At 37.2% G+C, this 14,384-nt stretch overlaps 4 protein-coding genes across 4 annotated transcripts; 3 read left to right on the top strand and 1 right to left on the bottom strand.

The window, feature by feature from the left end:
- On the top strand, nt 1-1,750 carry LOC101299301. Its single transcript, XM_004300164.1, has 2 exons — nt 1-275; nt 1,117-1,750. Exons 1-2 carry the CDS (start codon nt 145-147, stop codon nt 1,583-1,585), a joined length of 600 nt encoding a protein of 199 aa, XP_004300212.1. The 5' UTR covers nt 1-144; the 3' UTR covers nt 1,586-1,750.
- A 2,314-nt stretch (nt 1,751-4,064) lies between these two features.
- Nucleotides 4,065-6,195, top strand: LOC101299006. The gene is made up of 8 exons (XM_004300163.1): nt 4,065-4,138; nt 4,247-4,323; nt 4,409-4,522; nt 4,834-4,926; nt 5,216-5,259; nt 5,364-5,402; nt 5,518-5,764; nt 6,179-6,195. The coding sequence occupies exons 1-7, from the start codon at nt 4,078-4,080 to the stop codon at nt 5,549-5,551; spliced, it is 462 nt and encodes a 153-aa protein (XP_004300211.1). The 5' UTR covers nt 4,065-4,077; the 3' UTR covers nt 5,552-5,764; nt 6,179-6,195.
- Nucleotides 6,196-8,254: 2,059 nt separating this feature from the next.
- LOC101298713 (dolichol phosphate-mannose biosynthesis regulatory protein-like) lies at nt 8,255-12,652 on the top strand. Its single transcript, XM_004300162.1, has 4 exons — nt 8,255-8,529; nt 8,632-8,737; nt 12,035-12,147; nt 12,230-12,652. The coding sequence occupies exons 3-4, from the start codon at nt 12,058-12,060 to the stop codon at nt 12,380-12,382; spliced, it is 243 nt and encodes an 80-aa protein (XP_004300210.1). The 5' UTR covers nt 8,255-8,529; nt 8,632-8,737; nt 12,035-12,057; the 3' UTR covers nt 12,383-12,652.
- A 988-nt stretch (nt 12,653-13,640) lies between these two features.
- On the bottom strand, nt 13,641-14,330 carry LOC101294768. The gene has a single exon (XM_004301613.1). It carries the CDS (start codon nt 14,328-14,330, stop codon nt 13,641-13,643), a length of 690 nt encoding a protein of 229 aa, XP_004301661.1.
- Between the last annotated feature and the right edge of the window lie 54 nt (nt 14,331-14,384).

The raw sequence follows: 14,384 nt of genomic DNA, 5'->3' as shown, positions 1-14,384 counted from the left end.
AGTTGGACGACTATCGAAATTTCTGGCGGCCCTCCCCCTCCTCCTCTTTAGCTTGCCCCCCAAACGAAAACCTCAAACCATCAAAATCTGCTCTCTCATTCCTCACGAACCAAAAACCAACAAAGAAACAGAAGAAGAAGAAGAATGGTGCTGTGGGAGATCACATTGGGAACCGCCTATTTCTTGGGTCTGAGACGAACTTATAGACTCGCCTTGAGGATTCAGCGCCGCGTCATTAGCCCTAAGCACCCAAAGATCCGCGAGTTTGCTCACAGGTATTTCATTCCTAATTCATTAGAGATTATTGCATGAGTTGGATCGATTAGTGTAAATTTCTGGATGTTTGGATTCAAAATTGATTAGTTTAAGGTTTGTTGGATCTTATTATCTGTGATTTGGGTGACTATGTGTTATCGAGATGAGATTAGGTGTAATAGGCAGTGGGTTTTCCCTTCTTATGTTACATTCAGCTTTGTGTATGAAACAAGTGATGGGAATATGACTGCTGTCATTGTATTTTGAATTGAACATAACACTTCTTTTCCATTTGTTGCTTACGTAAGTAAAGTCTGTATATTAGGATCGTTTGATTCTTGTTGTGTTCGTGTAGTAACATGGACTAGCATAAGCATTTGATTGTTCTGGACTAGCATTAGCATTTGATTGTTAGTCGAATAATTTTGTATACCTCACTGCATGTAGCCTGATATTAATGGAGAAACTACACTTGCTCTTTCGTTTGATAACAGAGATTGTGCCCCCTCTACTCCACCCAAAGATATGCATCAAAATATTATGATTGAAATATGTTGGTTTTCTTTCTTTTTTGGATTAAACTTGTTCTGGTTTCTCTCTTTTGTCAATTTGTTTTCAATGATTTTATGTATCCTGAGAAGGAGAAAGGAAGTTCACTCAAATTGCTAAAAATCTATAAAACCTCCAATAATTGGATGTGTCTTTTCAGTTTTCATCCATTGGATTTCTAGGCCATGTTCACTGAAGTTTTGTTGATACCTGTTACTAGCATCACTTGGCAACATCCATTCATTTGGTGCTGAATTGCTTGTCTTTTCATTTTGTTTGACTGGCTTACAGATTTCGATTTCATTTTTTCAGGCGAACTCGTGCCGTGTTTGACGTAGCGGTCAGTGTTCACAAGAACATACAGCAAAGAGACATAGATTTGGGTCGGAACCTTGGGAACTGGATCCTACGTTGGCTTGATCGGATGAAACCATCAGCTAATATTCGAGCTCCGCCTGAACTCAAACTCCCTAAAAATGGTTCTAGCTCGGGTATGAGCATGACGAAGCAGGTAAACTCATCCCACCAGAAAAATCCAGGCAACACCCATATCAGAAATCAGGAATCTGATAGGCATATGTTTTCATCAATCACAAATGGGCTGCCTAAAACCCTCCCTTCAATTTCCATGATGATGAGAGCAAGAAGGACTTCTGGGACTATGACTCAGTATAGGAACTTATTCACTAACAGACCTGATGCATTTAGGCCAGACTACAACCGAGGTAGCTTTGGGGGAGTTATACGTAAGGATATAATGCAGTGGATGCAGCAAAATTGATAGCGAAAGATTGTATTCAATTTGTGTTCTAGACCAAAGAATCATAACAATCATGCATGAGATTGAATTACTGGAGCATATGAATTTAGAGGGTGTGTGTTTTGGATGTAATAGAGCTCCTCTGAATCTGAATTTTGTTTTCTAAAATCCGCCTCGAGAGCTTTCTTTTTTTTTTTTTTTTTGTTTCAAACAATTATGAACTACTTTTGTTGCCTTTGTTTCATGTGACACTAGATGATTATGTAATTAAATAAATGGGAAGATCGAAGTCTGATTGTTCCTCTGTTGTTTCTTGTCACTGATCATAAGTGTTCATTCATTTCGTGGTTGGAGCTTGTGGACGATATCACATATTCTTCTGAGTTTTGAGCTGAAGTACCTAAAGTCTTCATTTTACGATATGCAACCATGGTTGTCCGAGTATGAGGGATTGGTGCGCTTTGCAGTTTGAACTGATTAGTTACTGTAGTTGCTAATTTTCTAAAGAGTTATGTCATTCTATTCTTGCCCGTTTGTTGTATTTGCTTGTCGGGATTTCTAGTTAATGTTGTTGTGTGGACCGTTGGAAGACATTGTAAACGAAATACATGATTAACTTAAGGTTAAATCCATATATATATATATATATATATATTCCTCCTATTCTAATTTTTGTATGATATGATCATCTTCATCAGCTTGTATATAAGACATAAATATTTACATCTCTTCTCTTTGGTGTGGTACGTCGAATGATAGCTCTTTAAGCCAACAAGCAAAGCACGACTAATTCGACTGAAGAAAAAGATACAACCAAAATAAGCTGGAGAAATCTAAAGATGTATAAGTTGAAGGAAGTAGCAGTGTATACTAGCTTGCTTGCAAGCTCTGCATCGTTGCACCTCAAGCACACAAACTTGAAGTTTTACTTCTTAATGTTGAACACTATTTGTAAGAATGCAAGAATGAATATCATAGCTGCAACAGCTTGCGAAGCAATTGCCCATTAATTGATGAAATGATTTTAAATAAACATACATTGCTCGCAACCTCGGCCAACCACGCCCATAAAAAGCTCAAGATAATATAACTGAGAAACACTTGTATTCCGGTAAAACTTGTTGAAGTTGTCGACCGCCTCTTCCGGATTCAACAAGTTCTGAATGATGCCGCTCTCGCACAGTATGTTAATGTGTTTGCTAGTGTTGATGAGACAATCTCGAAGTATGACATAAAATGTGATGTCGGGATATCAACGATGGTAGCTCTGCTTAAAGCTGATCATGTTCTGAAAAATGGCTTCCGTGGACTGTTGGATAGTTAATCAAATGTGGTTTTTTTGAAAATACAACATTGTTGAATTGGATGTTCAATATATATGCCATTACCCTTCTTGAATTTATTCCAGCCTACTTTAGATTTGATGCACAAGGAATCAATTCACAGTTTAGATTAAGACCTCCCTGTGATGTAGTATGCCTAATTAACCTGTTTTCGAGAGTAGCCCAAGTATTGTTTTGCTTTTCGCTAACCTTGGCTTCCACAATAATGTTCTTGTAGTGTAGTCGTTGGAGTTGAAGTACCTTATGACTATCTGAGTTAGGGGATCGTTTTGGGGTCAGGAACAATAATCATGCTACCAGACGATCAAGCCCCATCTAAGATATTTGGTTTTCTAACAAGAACAAGTCACGATCTGCAACCTCAAGCATACAAGACCCAGCACATCAAGGGGTAGTCCGCCGAAGAAGGTGAATCATGACCTCCATATCTGCAGAACAACTCAACGAAAAAGCAACCATCAACTTACAAAATTACCAAACAAAGTGATTTTCTTCACTTTAACACTAGCATAATGTAATATTCTGCTTGCGTAATATATGCTTACAGGATGTTGCAATTGCATGTAATTCACAATATATGTTTACATTTAGCTATAAAACTATTGAACTAATCAAAACATTCTCATTGACGAGTTTGGATCAAAATCTCTGATGCTACAGCAGTGTTATTTTATTGAAATCCACTTGGAGATGCATTATCTGCATTCTGCAGCTGAGGGATCCCACCCAGAAGGCTTGATTTGTTTGGGTTTGAATTGTTACAGTGAAAGTTAAATTTTTTTTATTTATTTTGTCCACTTGTTAATTTATAATTGGTCAAAATTTATCAGTTAATTCTAAATAATAATTTACTGCTGACCAGCATTGCTATTACTATTTTGATTGCTAAATTTCCTAATAGTAAATTTAACGACAAACTACCCCCGACTACTAGAGATATGCTGGTGGCAGTGAGAGCCGTTAGCATTGGACTTTCTAGATTCTCCGAAATTTCAAGTTGAGCTCTGAGAGAGTGAGAAAAGCTTTCCCCAATCAGAATTCGTATCCTATTAGGATTTAGGAGTAACTACTTACCCTTCTCTCATCGGATTAGCAGTCGGGATTTTCCCTTATTTATTCTCTGTTCTCTGGGGGTTTGAGGGTTTGAATTTCAAAACCCAGAAACACAAAATGGAGATCGACCCTTGTTCGAAGGAGACTACTTTCTCTGCCTCCTTCCCTCAAAAATACGGTGCTTACTCTGCCAAAGCTTCTCTGTTTCATCGATTCCCAATCAATTTTCCAAATATAATTGTAAGATCCAGGCATCACCTAATACCTTTTGTATTGTTTTGGGCAGAAAACAAGTTGCAGGACGCATGGTCGGTGGTCGAGTCATCTTTAGAATTCTATGGCATTGCATGCGCTTTGAATCTGGTACGAATCGTTCATCTTTGTCAAATTTAAGCTAGATTACACAGCGGTTTTATATGTTGTATGCAATAATGCAAATTGTGGTCAGGCTGAGCGCTCTGTGACAATCTCAACAACCACAAGCACTAAGGGCCGGAATTATTTTATCAAGGCTACGCGACTTGTTGAACTTTTGACAACAACTCATGTTCCACCACATATGGTACACACCACACATTCTCTTTTTTCTAATTACTAATCACCAATTCTCTTTACATCCATATGATTTTTCTGTCTAATTACCAAACTTTTTTTTTCTCTTAATGTCATTCGAAAGACACCATCTTGTATAGTTTTCTGTTTCATGTTAATAGTATTCACATGCCAATTCAGGTTTTATTGCATAATATTTACATCTTACTACTTTATCCTTGTATAACCGAGTTATGACATGTGATACCTATGCTGCTGCCCAAGTGAAGATGAATGTTTGTATTAATTTCTGATTTGAGTGCACAACATTTTGATTTTCAGGCAATAGAAACACTACACGGTAATCAGAAACATATCCTTATCAAGATTGGGAATCAAGAAGGTGGACTTTGCTCAAAATTTGGGATAAAAAAGGTTTTTTTCCGAAACCTTCTAACCTTGTTTTCTTTAGAGAAAGAAATTGTGCGCTTATTATTTAGGTTTTTGGAAATTGTGATGCTACACCTTTTAGTCATAGGTTAAGTTTTTATTTTTTATTTTTTATTTTTGAATGAAAGGCTTAGGGTTGATCGTATGAGCAATATGAGCCTGAATTTGGCTTCTTCCCATACTATTTGATGAGTCAGACCCAAGACCTCTTCTTTTGCAATGCTGGAGATCACTTTTCCGCCTAGCCTTTTCTAATCTCTACTATTTTATACAGGAACGCTTTATAAAACAATGGAAAACTCTCGCCTGCTCCCGAAGGTACAGAACTGTGTTTCTCATGTTTCTACATTATATCTCTAGCTTTACATTCTGATAGCTACTTTAACACTAACTCTTCTTTCTTGTATAATACTTGTGTGCAGGCAGTTGCAGCACGGACGGAGTGCAATCTTTTTCTTAATGTAAGTATAACTCCTGGTGATTTTTTTATAACGTGGGCATTATTCTCTTCTTAGGACCTTAATATTCAGTGAGATTATCGGTTTACTGACTTTGAATTTGCTTCATTATGAATAGGAAAACAATCTTGCTGCAGTGGGTTCAGTTCTAGCAGCGGTCAGGATGGTTGTTGTTAAATGCATTGTCAACGACAAGAATCCAGAAACTAGTATGAAGAGGTTGATAAGACAACCCTCACACAAATATAGGGCTGTTGAACTTCAACAACCAGATGTTGATGACATTGAAATGGAGAAGTGTGGCCCATCCTTGGATTTTGGCATGCAACTAACCACTTACTGTTCACCCATCTTAAAAGGCTGAGGTACTTTATTTACTTGTTAGGCAATTTAGGGATTTAGGGAAATTGAGGGTTATATAATATGATATGGTGTCTGAAGGCAAATCACTTTTAGTAATGCGTTCCATGATAGTCCATCACGCTTTTGATCCATTTCAACCAATTAAGTAGTTCATTCTGAGAAGTGATTCCAGATAAGATGAAAAGGTTGAAGACTGCTTAATGGTACGGTGGATATTCAAGTGTTACATAGACTACATGTGTTTTTGCATTAACCTTGACTCATTTAACGAATGTGCTATATAAGGCAAGTTTGCATCTCACTGACTGTAAAAAGGTCTATGTAATTTTCTATGTGAACTTAATCTTCTGTAATTTCAGTTTTCATTTAAAAGTAACAAACACTCTAACCATGATCCTTTCCATTGTTTTGTGCAGAAAAAGAGGTGCAAGAAGCTTGGCCCTTTGTGCACTGGTTTTTAAAAGGATATGGCATTTCTTCCACACTGAATACGGTAGGCCACTACAAAACTTCAAACTCTTCTGCAATGGAAATGCTTTTTAATTATTGATAAGTTGCTTCTTTCAAATAATGTGTAATTCACACACAAAAATCTAAATTTTGTCAGGCTGAGCGTTGCTTGATAATATCAACTACCAGAAGGACTATGTATCCAGATATTGTGGACCACGCTGGGGAATTTCTTGAACTTTTGGCTAGAACTAACATTCCGGCAACTAAGGTATGGCAGATCCTTTGTTACTGTTTCTCAAAAAGTTACAAATGGTCCTTGTAGTATGGTGGAAAGTGTAATAATATAGCACTCATGTGGTTCACAAATTACTTAACAATTTCTTCGTAAACCAAATGAGCTATTCTCTATAAGTTTGGATGAATTGATGTAGTGGCTAAAGCTATATGATTCTTTTTTATTTCAATGTAATTCGTTATATTATAAGGCAATGACATGAAAATTACATTATTCTAAAAAAACATGAAAGTAACATTGTCTACAGGGTAAATGGTATATATTTTTCATTTTTTTTATCCAACTATGTGGCTTAATTTGTTTACCACTAATGAGATTTCATATTGCTTCAGTTATTTCTTGGAAACTTTGTGCCCTTTTGAACCGAACCGAGTTTTATTTTATTTAAAGACATAACTTTTTCGTTTCAGGCAGCAGAAATACTGAATGGCCGCCAGCAATATGAAGTCATCAAGACTGGGTTTCAGGATGGTGGACTTTGTGCAAAATTTGATATTGAGGTGGGTAGTTTTGCTTAGTTTTCTTGAACAAATCTTGTTAAAATCTCTTGTGTTTAAAAGCACTTAAGTTTGGTACTGTAATGATCGAAGTTAGTGATTAATGTTCTTTGTTAAAGGGGGTTTAATGGATGTTTAGAAGGTGGGTAGTTTAGAGGATGTTTAGAAGGTGGGTAGTTTTGCTTTGTTTTTTTTAAACAGATCAGATCTTGTGAAAATCTCACGAGTTTGGAAGCACTCTGTGTAGCCGTGGTGCAGAACACTTGAGTGTACTGTTATGAATGTAGTGATCAAAGTTTCTTGTCAAAGGGGTTCAGAGAGTGTTTAAGTTAGTTGTATTAGGTTTATGTGAGGATAATATGCGCATCAGTTGATTATTAGGCAGCGCCCATGATTAGCCAGCCCATTACAATTTTGTAAGTTACTTGTTGAGGTGAGGGGTAAGGCTCACTTCGTTCCTGAATTCTTCTTCTGTGTGCAGGAGCATGGTAAAAATAGGGAAGTGTTGAAGCGCAACTCAAAGGTGCATATATTATCTCATTATGCTTTACTGATTATCCTCCCAAAAATATATTAAGGCGAATCATCCTTAGCTTTACACTGTATTTGATGGTTATATGGTTGAATTATGTCTTCTAACAATATGAATTGGATGCAGGAACTTGCACGCCTTTTGAAATGTGATATTTACATAAATGTAAGGAGTACTGTTCCTTTCCTTTGTTTCACTTTGTTGTTGTTGTCCTCAGTAGCCCCAAATGTGAGAATTATGAATTTGATGATTTTATTTGGCTGAAAATGAATAGGGATGCAGTGCGGTTGCAGTAGGGGACTTCAGCTTCCGGACTGAGGCTGTTCAGGTCAATTGTGGAATGCTGCTTTTTGAAAAACGAAGATCCTGTAGCTGTTGCGAGGAGGTTAAAGCTGGATCATAAACTGTGCCGATTGATGAAGAAAATTCAAGCTTTGTGCTTGTGAATGTAATGGGCTGGTCTTGTATAGTACTAACTACTAAGCTAATCTTGAGGTCTTTTTGTTGTTTCTCTCTTATTGTGCGTGCATGCATGCATGGGCTCTTAGCTTTATCAACCTTTTAATATTTGACATGCCTCTTAATTGGTAGAAGTTAATTTAAAAACTTGATACACACACTAGTTTAGTTATTAAAAGTTGTAACCTAGATAGATTTCCCTCAAATAGTGAAAGATGAAATAATGCCTTAAAAAGGATGTGGTCGAAACACATTTGGGCGAGCTGCTGGGGTTTAGTCGAACAAGTCGGGCAAGGCCACAAAGCTGGAGCCTGTAACGCTGTAGAAACACCGCCTCTCTGCTCTCTAGAGAGAGCATTACAAGTTTTGTCTCTCACAGTTTATAATGGATGCGGGGGATGATTATCGGGGAAGTCGAGTAATTCTCCTCCTTAACTAGGATAATAAAGTAGACACTTTTGAAATACAACTTAGCTCTCCTCCTGAATATCAAGGTCTTCCTGTTCGAGTTGCGTTGGGCCGACGGGCCGAGTAAGTATTGTTGATCAACCCAATTAAAGAAAAATACATGAGAACGAAGAATTCAACTTTAGTTTTGTTTTTGTTGAAACCTGAAACGGCTTGCAATTGCAGAGTCTCTCACCAAGGCATCGGGCTTCTTCCACACACACAGGGTGAAGTGAAGATTGAAGAATTGAGATCGCCCCTGGGATTCAAACAACAATTACTATTGTCTCTGGTAAATAATTCCCTCCCTTTTAATACCAGAATCAAATGTCAAATAATGGAAATCAAACAAATGGGTTTTGTTCAGATTCTCTTCTATTCATAATTTTCCTATTGGCCTAGTCTTGGATTCTTTCATGTTGTTTCAGTTATGTAAATTTGGGTTGATTTGGTTGCATACGGATTCCAATTACTGATTGATTTCAATTGCTACTGCTTATGCTGACAAGCTTAGAAACACTCCATTGTGTATGTTTTCAGTTTTAAGACAATAAGAATGACGATTTGTGCTTATACACCTTTAATCTGAATGGTTATAAAAGGCCAGTGATGTTCTTATTCATGTTTCTTGTGTATTTGAGTTAGATTTCTAACATGTTTTGGTCTCTTTTTGTACCGTGGTATATTTTCTAAAATACATGTATGTATTGTTAAGAGATGAGAATGGAGGGGGTTGCCAACAATAGGAAACAAAAAAAAAAACCAGAGAGAGAGAGAGAGAGGAGGAAGAAAAGAAGACGAGGGATGGTCAGAGAAGAGGAAAAGAAAGCGAGGGAAGGAGAGATGTGGGCTAGCTTTCAGTGAGGTGTGAATGGGAAGAAAATATTGTTAAGGGATTATTGCTCTAGGGAGGCAGTAGAGAGAATCTAGCACTATGGTGATGGGGTTTTGCTGTAGGATTTGGTTTGGGTGAAGAGGGAAGGTCTATTTGTTTATGGATTTGGGTTGATGATGCCGTTTAGGCATTCTTCTCTATTAGGAATCCGTTATCTGTTGGTTCGGGTTAAAGAGTTTACGACTGGCATCAAATTACTTGCGCTGGGTGTTGTCCTCTATTCTTTTCTTTTTTTTTTCTTTGGTTCTACTTATGACAGGTGAGTGACTCCTTTGTTTTACAACTACACTTGTTTTTCTTTATTTGCTCTATTGTGGCTATGTTAAAAGTTATGATTTTGTGAATTGGTGATGTGTTATTGTTTACTTCTCGAATCATGTAAATTATTTTTGATAGATGAATGGATGGGGATTTTGTGTGCTTGTGTGGTGGTCCGGTTAATACCTATTGCTTGGAGCTAATATGTGGCTTCTATCTTCTTCTGAATTGGTGTTCTTGATTTCATATTTTTGTTGAGTTTACTTCAATTGATAACAGGGTCTTCTTACTGTGAGATTTTGTGTTTAGTTAAGTGTCTCCTATTGGTTATCGGATTAGTATATTTGTTCCAGTGGTATTAGCTTTGTACCAGTGATTCATTTTGGTTATTTCCTGATGAATGAAGTGAGTAGTTGTTTGGCTGAACCTTGCTGAACTCTTCTAGTTACTCTTCCTTGTCTAAATATTGGTAATGATTATGAGACTTGGAATTGAGCGGTTTCATTCCCTGATTTTCTTCCGGCACTTGTTCTAGAGAATCCAAGTTTTGTGCTATTAGCGCACATCAGTTTTGAAGGTCTTCTTTGTATTGCCTATTTGTTTGATGAATAAGATTGCTTCCACTTTGGGGTACCTGTGTTGTTTCTAAGTTAAAAAATCAGTGAAGTTGGGTTGGGATATAGATTCTGTTTAGTTGCATGAGGCTCGATTTCCAAGCTGTATTTTGGAAGGAGGATATGATGTAAAATTTCATATCAGTCTTTTGTTTCACCACTGGAATTGTCAGAGTTTGGGTATCTAAAGAAGACTGCAAGCCTTGGTTGACCTTGTTAATTTCCTCTCTTCTATTTGTTAGTCTTGCATCCATGACTGAGTTGTGCAAGTTCCTTTTAGAGAACCTTGTTCCTAGGTTCAGTTTTGTGATAATCTGTGTTTCCCTTGTGTTAAGAATATTTTTTTCTCTATTAAGGCTCAAATAGCCAAACTGCTAGCATAGAAAGTTGTCGCTTCATTACTATTTTCTGTCCCTATTAGTTGTGACATTTAGTGAAGAAGGGTTTTTCTTTGTAATTCGATTATGCTTTTTGCATTTATATGCTTCTATGATTGGTTTTGAAATTTACGAAGGTTGCTTCTTATGGGTGAATTGTGTGACCAGGTGTTTGATGGTGAGTTTATTCAATTTATTATGAGTATAAGTTGCTGTTCTACTGATTGATTAATGGTGTCATTTTTCAACGTAGTCGGTATTTGAATTTGAGCGCTTATGTGTGATCTGATTCAGTGTGTTTGTGATACTATGATTTCCCGTTTTGTGCGGTGGGAGCACTAAAATATATATATTTAGAATCCTCTAGCTGGTACGAGAGTGGTACCGGCAATGTGCTCATTGCTATTTTGACGGGGCTAGGTGTGGCACGACCATTTGGGTTGTGGTGGCCAACTTTAGTTCCGTTAACAGGTTTCCAGTGGCATTCCTAATGTTATTATAGTTAATGGGGTTGCGGTGGCTTCCTCATATGATATTTTAACTGTGGGTATGCAGTGGCTTCTCAAAGCTATCCATGAGCTTGTGGCAGCTTGTTTCTGTTTGGTGAAACGTTTGGTCATTGTATTGATATGTTTTCAAGTGGAAGTTTGTTTACCAAACTAATTACTCACGATGACTTGTTGTAGGACTAACTTGATAACAATGTGTACTTAGGAAGTGTTTCTGTATTGTTATGATTTTCTTTAGAATCTTGTGGCTGTGATGTTTGAGGTTAATACTGTTTTTGGCTTGTTATTCACTGAGCGTAGTTTTGCTCGTTCCTTATTTGTTTGTGTCTGCAGGTTCTGTTAGTTCCTTTTTTAGGAGAGGTTGGGTTGAGTTCAGTGGAGAGTTTATCTTATCTTGTTGTGCTTTGTAATGAATACCACTTTGCCTTTTGTTGTACCGTTGTTGTAAATAAATGCTGCTCTTTCTGATCTTGTTTATTTCATTTTCAAATTCAGCTATTAATAATATTTTAGTTCAGTTTTGGGCCAAGGGTCTGTACACTTGCCCATGACCAAACTGTATTGGTATTGATGGTGGCGGTGGGTGACTCACTCTGTGGGTGGCTGTGTTCAGAATCTGCAGTCCATACTTGTGGTTTACATTATTATTTTTTTAATTGGTGGGTTACATTTTAGTTTTATAGCAGACTCCTTGTCATAAACCAGTTTCTTTTCAAACTAGTCAGCCGACATCAAGTTGAATAACTTAAGGATGGTGTGGACTATATTGTTAATTTGAAAATGATATTGCTTATGGTAAACGAGTGAAGCACTGTATTAGTTAGGTACAGTTTTGTGTTTGTTGTCATGTTATTGGCAGTTGTAATTTGTAATTGTTTGTTCCAAGTGTTTCTACTTCATGCCAAGATGTTGATCTTCATCATGTTGTAATTGCAGGTAGCAAAGCCATAAAGATTATAATGGAATGGGCGGACAAGGCTGTTGGATTTCTATTGTCCTATATCAGTTTATCTATATTTACTTATTATACCTTTTGGGTCATTATTCTGGTGCGTTAGCTTATTTTTTCTTTCATCTTGTTCTTTAAATGCCTCTCACTTTATTAACCTGCTGGACCATCTTTGCATGCAGCCTTTTGTGAATAGTGATCACTTCATCCACCGGTATTTTTTACCCCAAGAATATGCCATCTTAATCCCTGTATTTGCTGGTATGGTGCTTCTCTGCTTTCTCTCCATATTCATTGGGTATGTGATGCTCAAATCCAAAAAGAAGAAAGCTTGATGCATATATTTGCTATTTTGATTCTCTGGAGATGAGTTGGAACACTTTTTGTAGGGGTTTAGTTCCGAAATGGACAATCTTACATGTTGGTCAAATAATCTGTATTTCACTTTCCATAGCCTTTTCTTTGTGTTTCTCTAAATGGAAGGATATATTCAAATGTGCTGTTTTAGAGATGAATTGTTTCAAGTATGATTTATAGAAGTTAGTATTATTTGTGAACAATGTAAACCATGAAGTCCTAGTAACGTGTTACCCACAAGGTGGTACAGAAAGCATTTCTACACCTGTGTTTCCATCTTGTTTCAATTTGATAAAAATAGTTAAGAGTCACTAATCGAGTCACTACCTCTTGCTGTGATAGTCAGAATAGAAGGAGAATAACGAGGCATACACGATCATTCAACTACCTTATCATTTTTCACCTTATATGTCAAATAGTTGATGGCAATTGAGTAGGGGTGGGCATAAAATCCTGTAATCCCAAAACCCATCCCGGGTCCGTCCCAAAATTAGCTGGGACGGGATTTAAATCTCAAAATGTCAGGCCCGTCCTGTCTTTATACAACGGGACGAGACACGGGACGGATAATTAAAGTCCCGTTTAGGCCCGTTCTGTCCCGACTATTTTAATAATTGATTTTTTATTGATTAAGATGTGATTTGAGCCTTTTATTTAAGTGTTTTGATCTTAGCTCTTTGTTTTTTTAAGTTACTAGGCTATACCCAATTTAATAACAGTGATGTTTAATACTTTAATTTGTACTTGTAAAACTTTCTTAAAGAAATTAAGCAGTATAAACTCTCTTATTACACCGTGTTGTACTTATAAATATGTTACAAGTACTTATTAATACTTAATAGAGTAGAGAGCACTATAAAAATATGGAACTCTTTCTTTTGCTTATAAGTTTATTTTCAACTTTTTTTATCCGGGACTAGGCTCGTCCCGTCCCAACCTGGATAGGGCACGGGTGGGATGGAATTTAAAAAATGCAAAACCCGTCCCGTTCCGTCCCGATTTCAATGTCCAAGACGGGCCGTGGGATTAGCTCTATCCCGTCCCATGCCCAGCCCTACAATTGAGTCCCCTTGGCTCACAACAATTCTTACACAACTTGAATCAGTGTTGAGTGCTTAATTGACAAAAATCTTACATATGTACTATTCTACGACCTATCTCTTGTAATCTCGAATTGAAATGCTAGCTTGGTCTTATTTTTGGGACCAAACGAAAACAGCAATCTGATTAGATAAGTCACAATATAGGAAGTGAGCATTTCTTGGGCCCTCTATTTACCCAACTTCCGAACCCTGCTCTAGGAAGGAATGCAACCTTCAAATCCATACACCGAGGGTTTAACACAACATTTTCGATTCCCCACCAGCCACTCGTATATGTAGGTGAAACAAACATTGTCATGTTGAACCTCACTGCTTCATTTTCATCTCGTTGTCTATTGATCTCTTCGAAAATCCATCTATTCGTTGTCATTGTTGATATCTTCACATGCACCAGCCTGTGCTCCATGCATCCCAACTCCAATGGTTTGATCGAGTACATAGCAAGAGAGTTGTCTTTGTACGAAATCAATCCCTTTATGCTATTGATGTTAACCGTCGAGATCATGTTGGGGTTCTCTATAGTAAGAGTCGTATCCCAATCAGTCCTGAAGGTTGTGTTTGAAATGTTGAAATTTGAAAGGAAAAGAGAGTCGAGTTGGAAACTTGGAGTTTGGGGAGGCAAGGACATGAAGGTGAACACAGAAGGCGAGGACAAGATTGTTCCAAATGTAACCATTAGAACTATGATGTCGACAATTCTAACTTCGGAAATATAATGCGATTTCCTAGACTGCTGAACGTAAGGGTTTGAATTAGCGTTATCTGAAACTGGGAGTAAGGGTGAGTTGTCTGTGCCTTCAAGAGCTTTGAGCTTACTTTCCATTGTAATGAGAAACTAAAGTGGAATTCAACAGGTCTTTGTGGAAAAGCAAGAGAG

Source organism: Fragaria vesca, linkage group LG5 (genome assembly GCF_000184155.1).
Source record: "Fragaria vesca subsp. vesca linkage group LG5, FraVesHawaii_1.0, whole genome shotgun sequence".
Taxonomy (NCBI): Eukaryota; Viridiplantae; Streptophyta; class Magnoliopsida; order Rosales; family Rosaceae; genus Fragaria; species Fragaria vesca.
The sequence above is the reverse complement of the archived record's forward strand: the minus strand, read 5'-3'. Positions and strand labels throughout refer to the sequence as shown.

Excerpts from the sequence above, each read along its gene's own strand:
- LOC101294768 (XM_004301613.1), bottom strand. The coding sequence starts at position 14,330 with ATGGAAAGTAAGCTCAAAGCTCTTGAAGGCACAGACAACTCACCCTTA.
- LOC101298713 (XM_004300162.1), top strand. The coding sequence starts at position 12,058 with ATGGAATGGGCGGACAAGGCTGTTGGATTTCTATTGTCCTATATCAGT. Across the intron at positions 12,148-12,229 it reads CCTTTTGGGTCATTATTCTG|CCTTTTGTGAATAGTGATCA; the intron begins GTGCGTTAGCTT and ends CTTTGCATGCAG.
- LOC101299006 (XM_004300163.1), top strand. The coding sequence starts at position 4,078 with ATGGAGATCGACCCTTGTTCGAAGGAGACTACTTTCTCTGCCTCCTTC. Across the intron at positions 4,523-4,833 it reads CTCATGTTCCACCACATATG|GCAATAGAAACACTACACGG; the intron begins GTACACACCACA and ends TTTGATTTTCAG. Across the intron at positions 5,260-5,363 it reads ACTCTCGCCTGCTCCCGAAG|GCAGTTGCAGCACGGACGGA; the intron begins GTACAGAACTGT and ends ACTTGTGTGCAG.
- LOC101299301 (XM_004300164.1), top strand. The coding sequence starts at position 145 with ATGGTGCTGTGGGAGATCACATTGGGAACCGCCTATTTCTTGGGTCTG. Across the intron at positions 276-1,116 it reads ATCCGCGAGTTTGCTCACAG|GCGAACTCGTGCCGTGTTTG; the intron begins GTATTTCATTCC and ends TCATTTTTTCAG.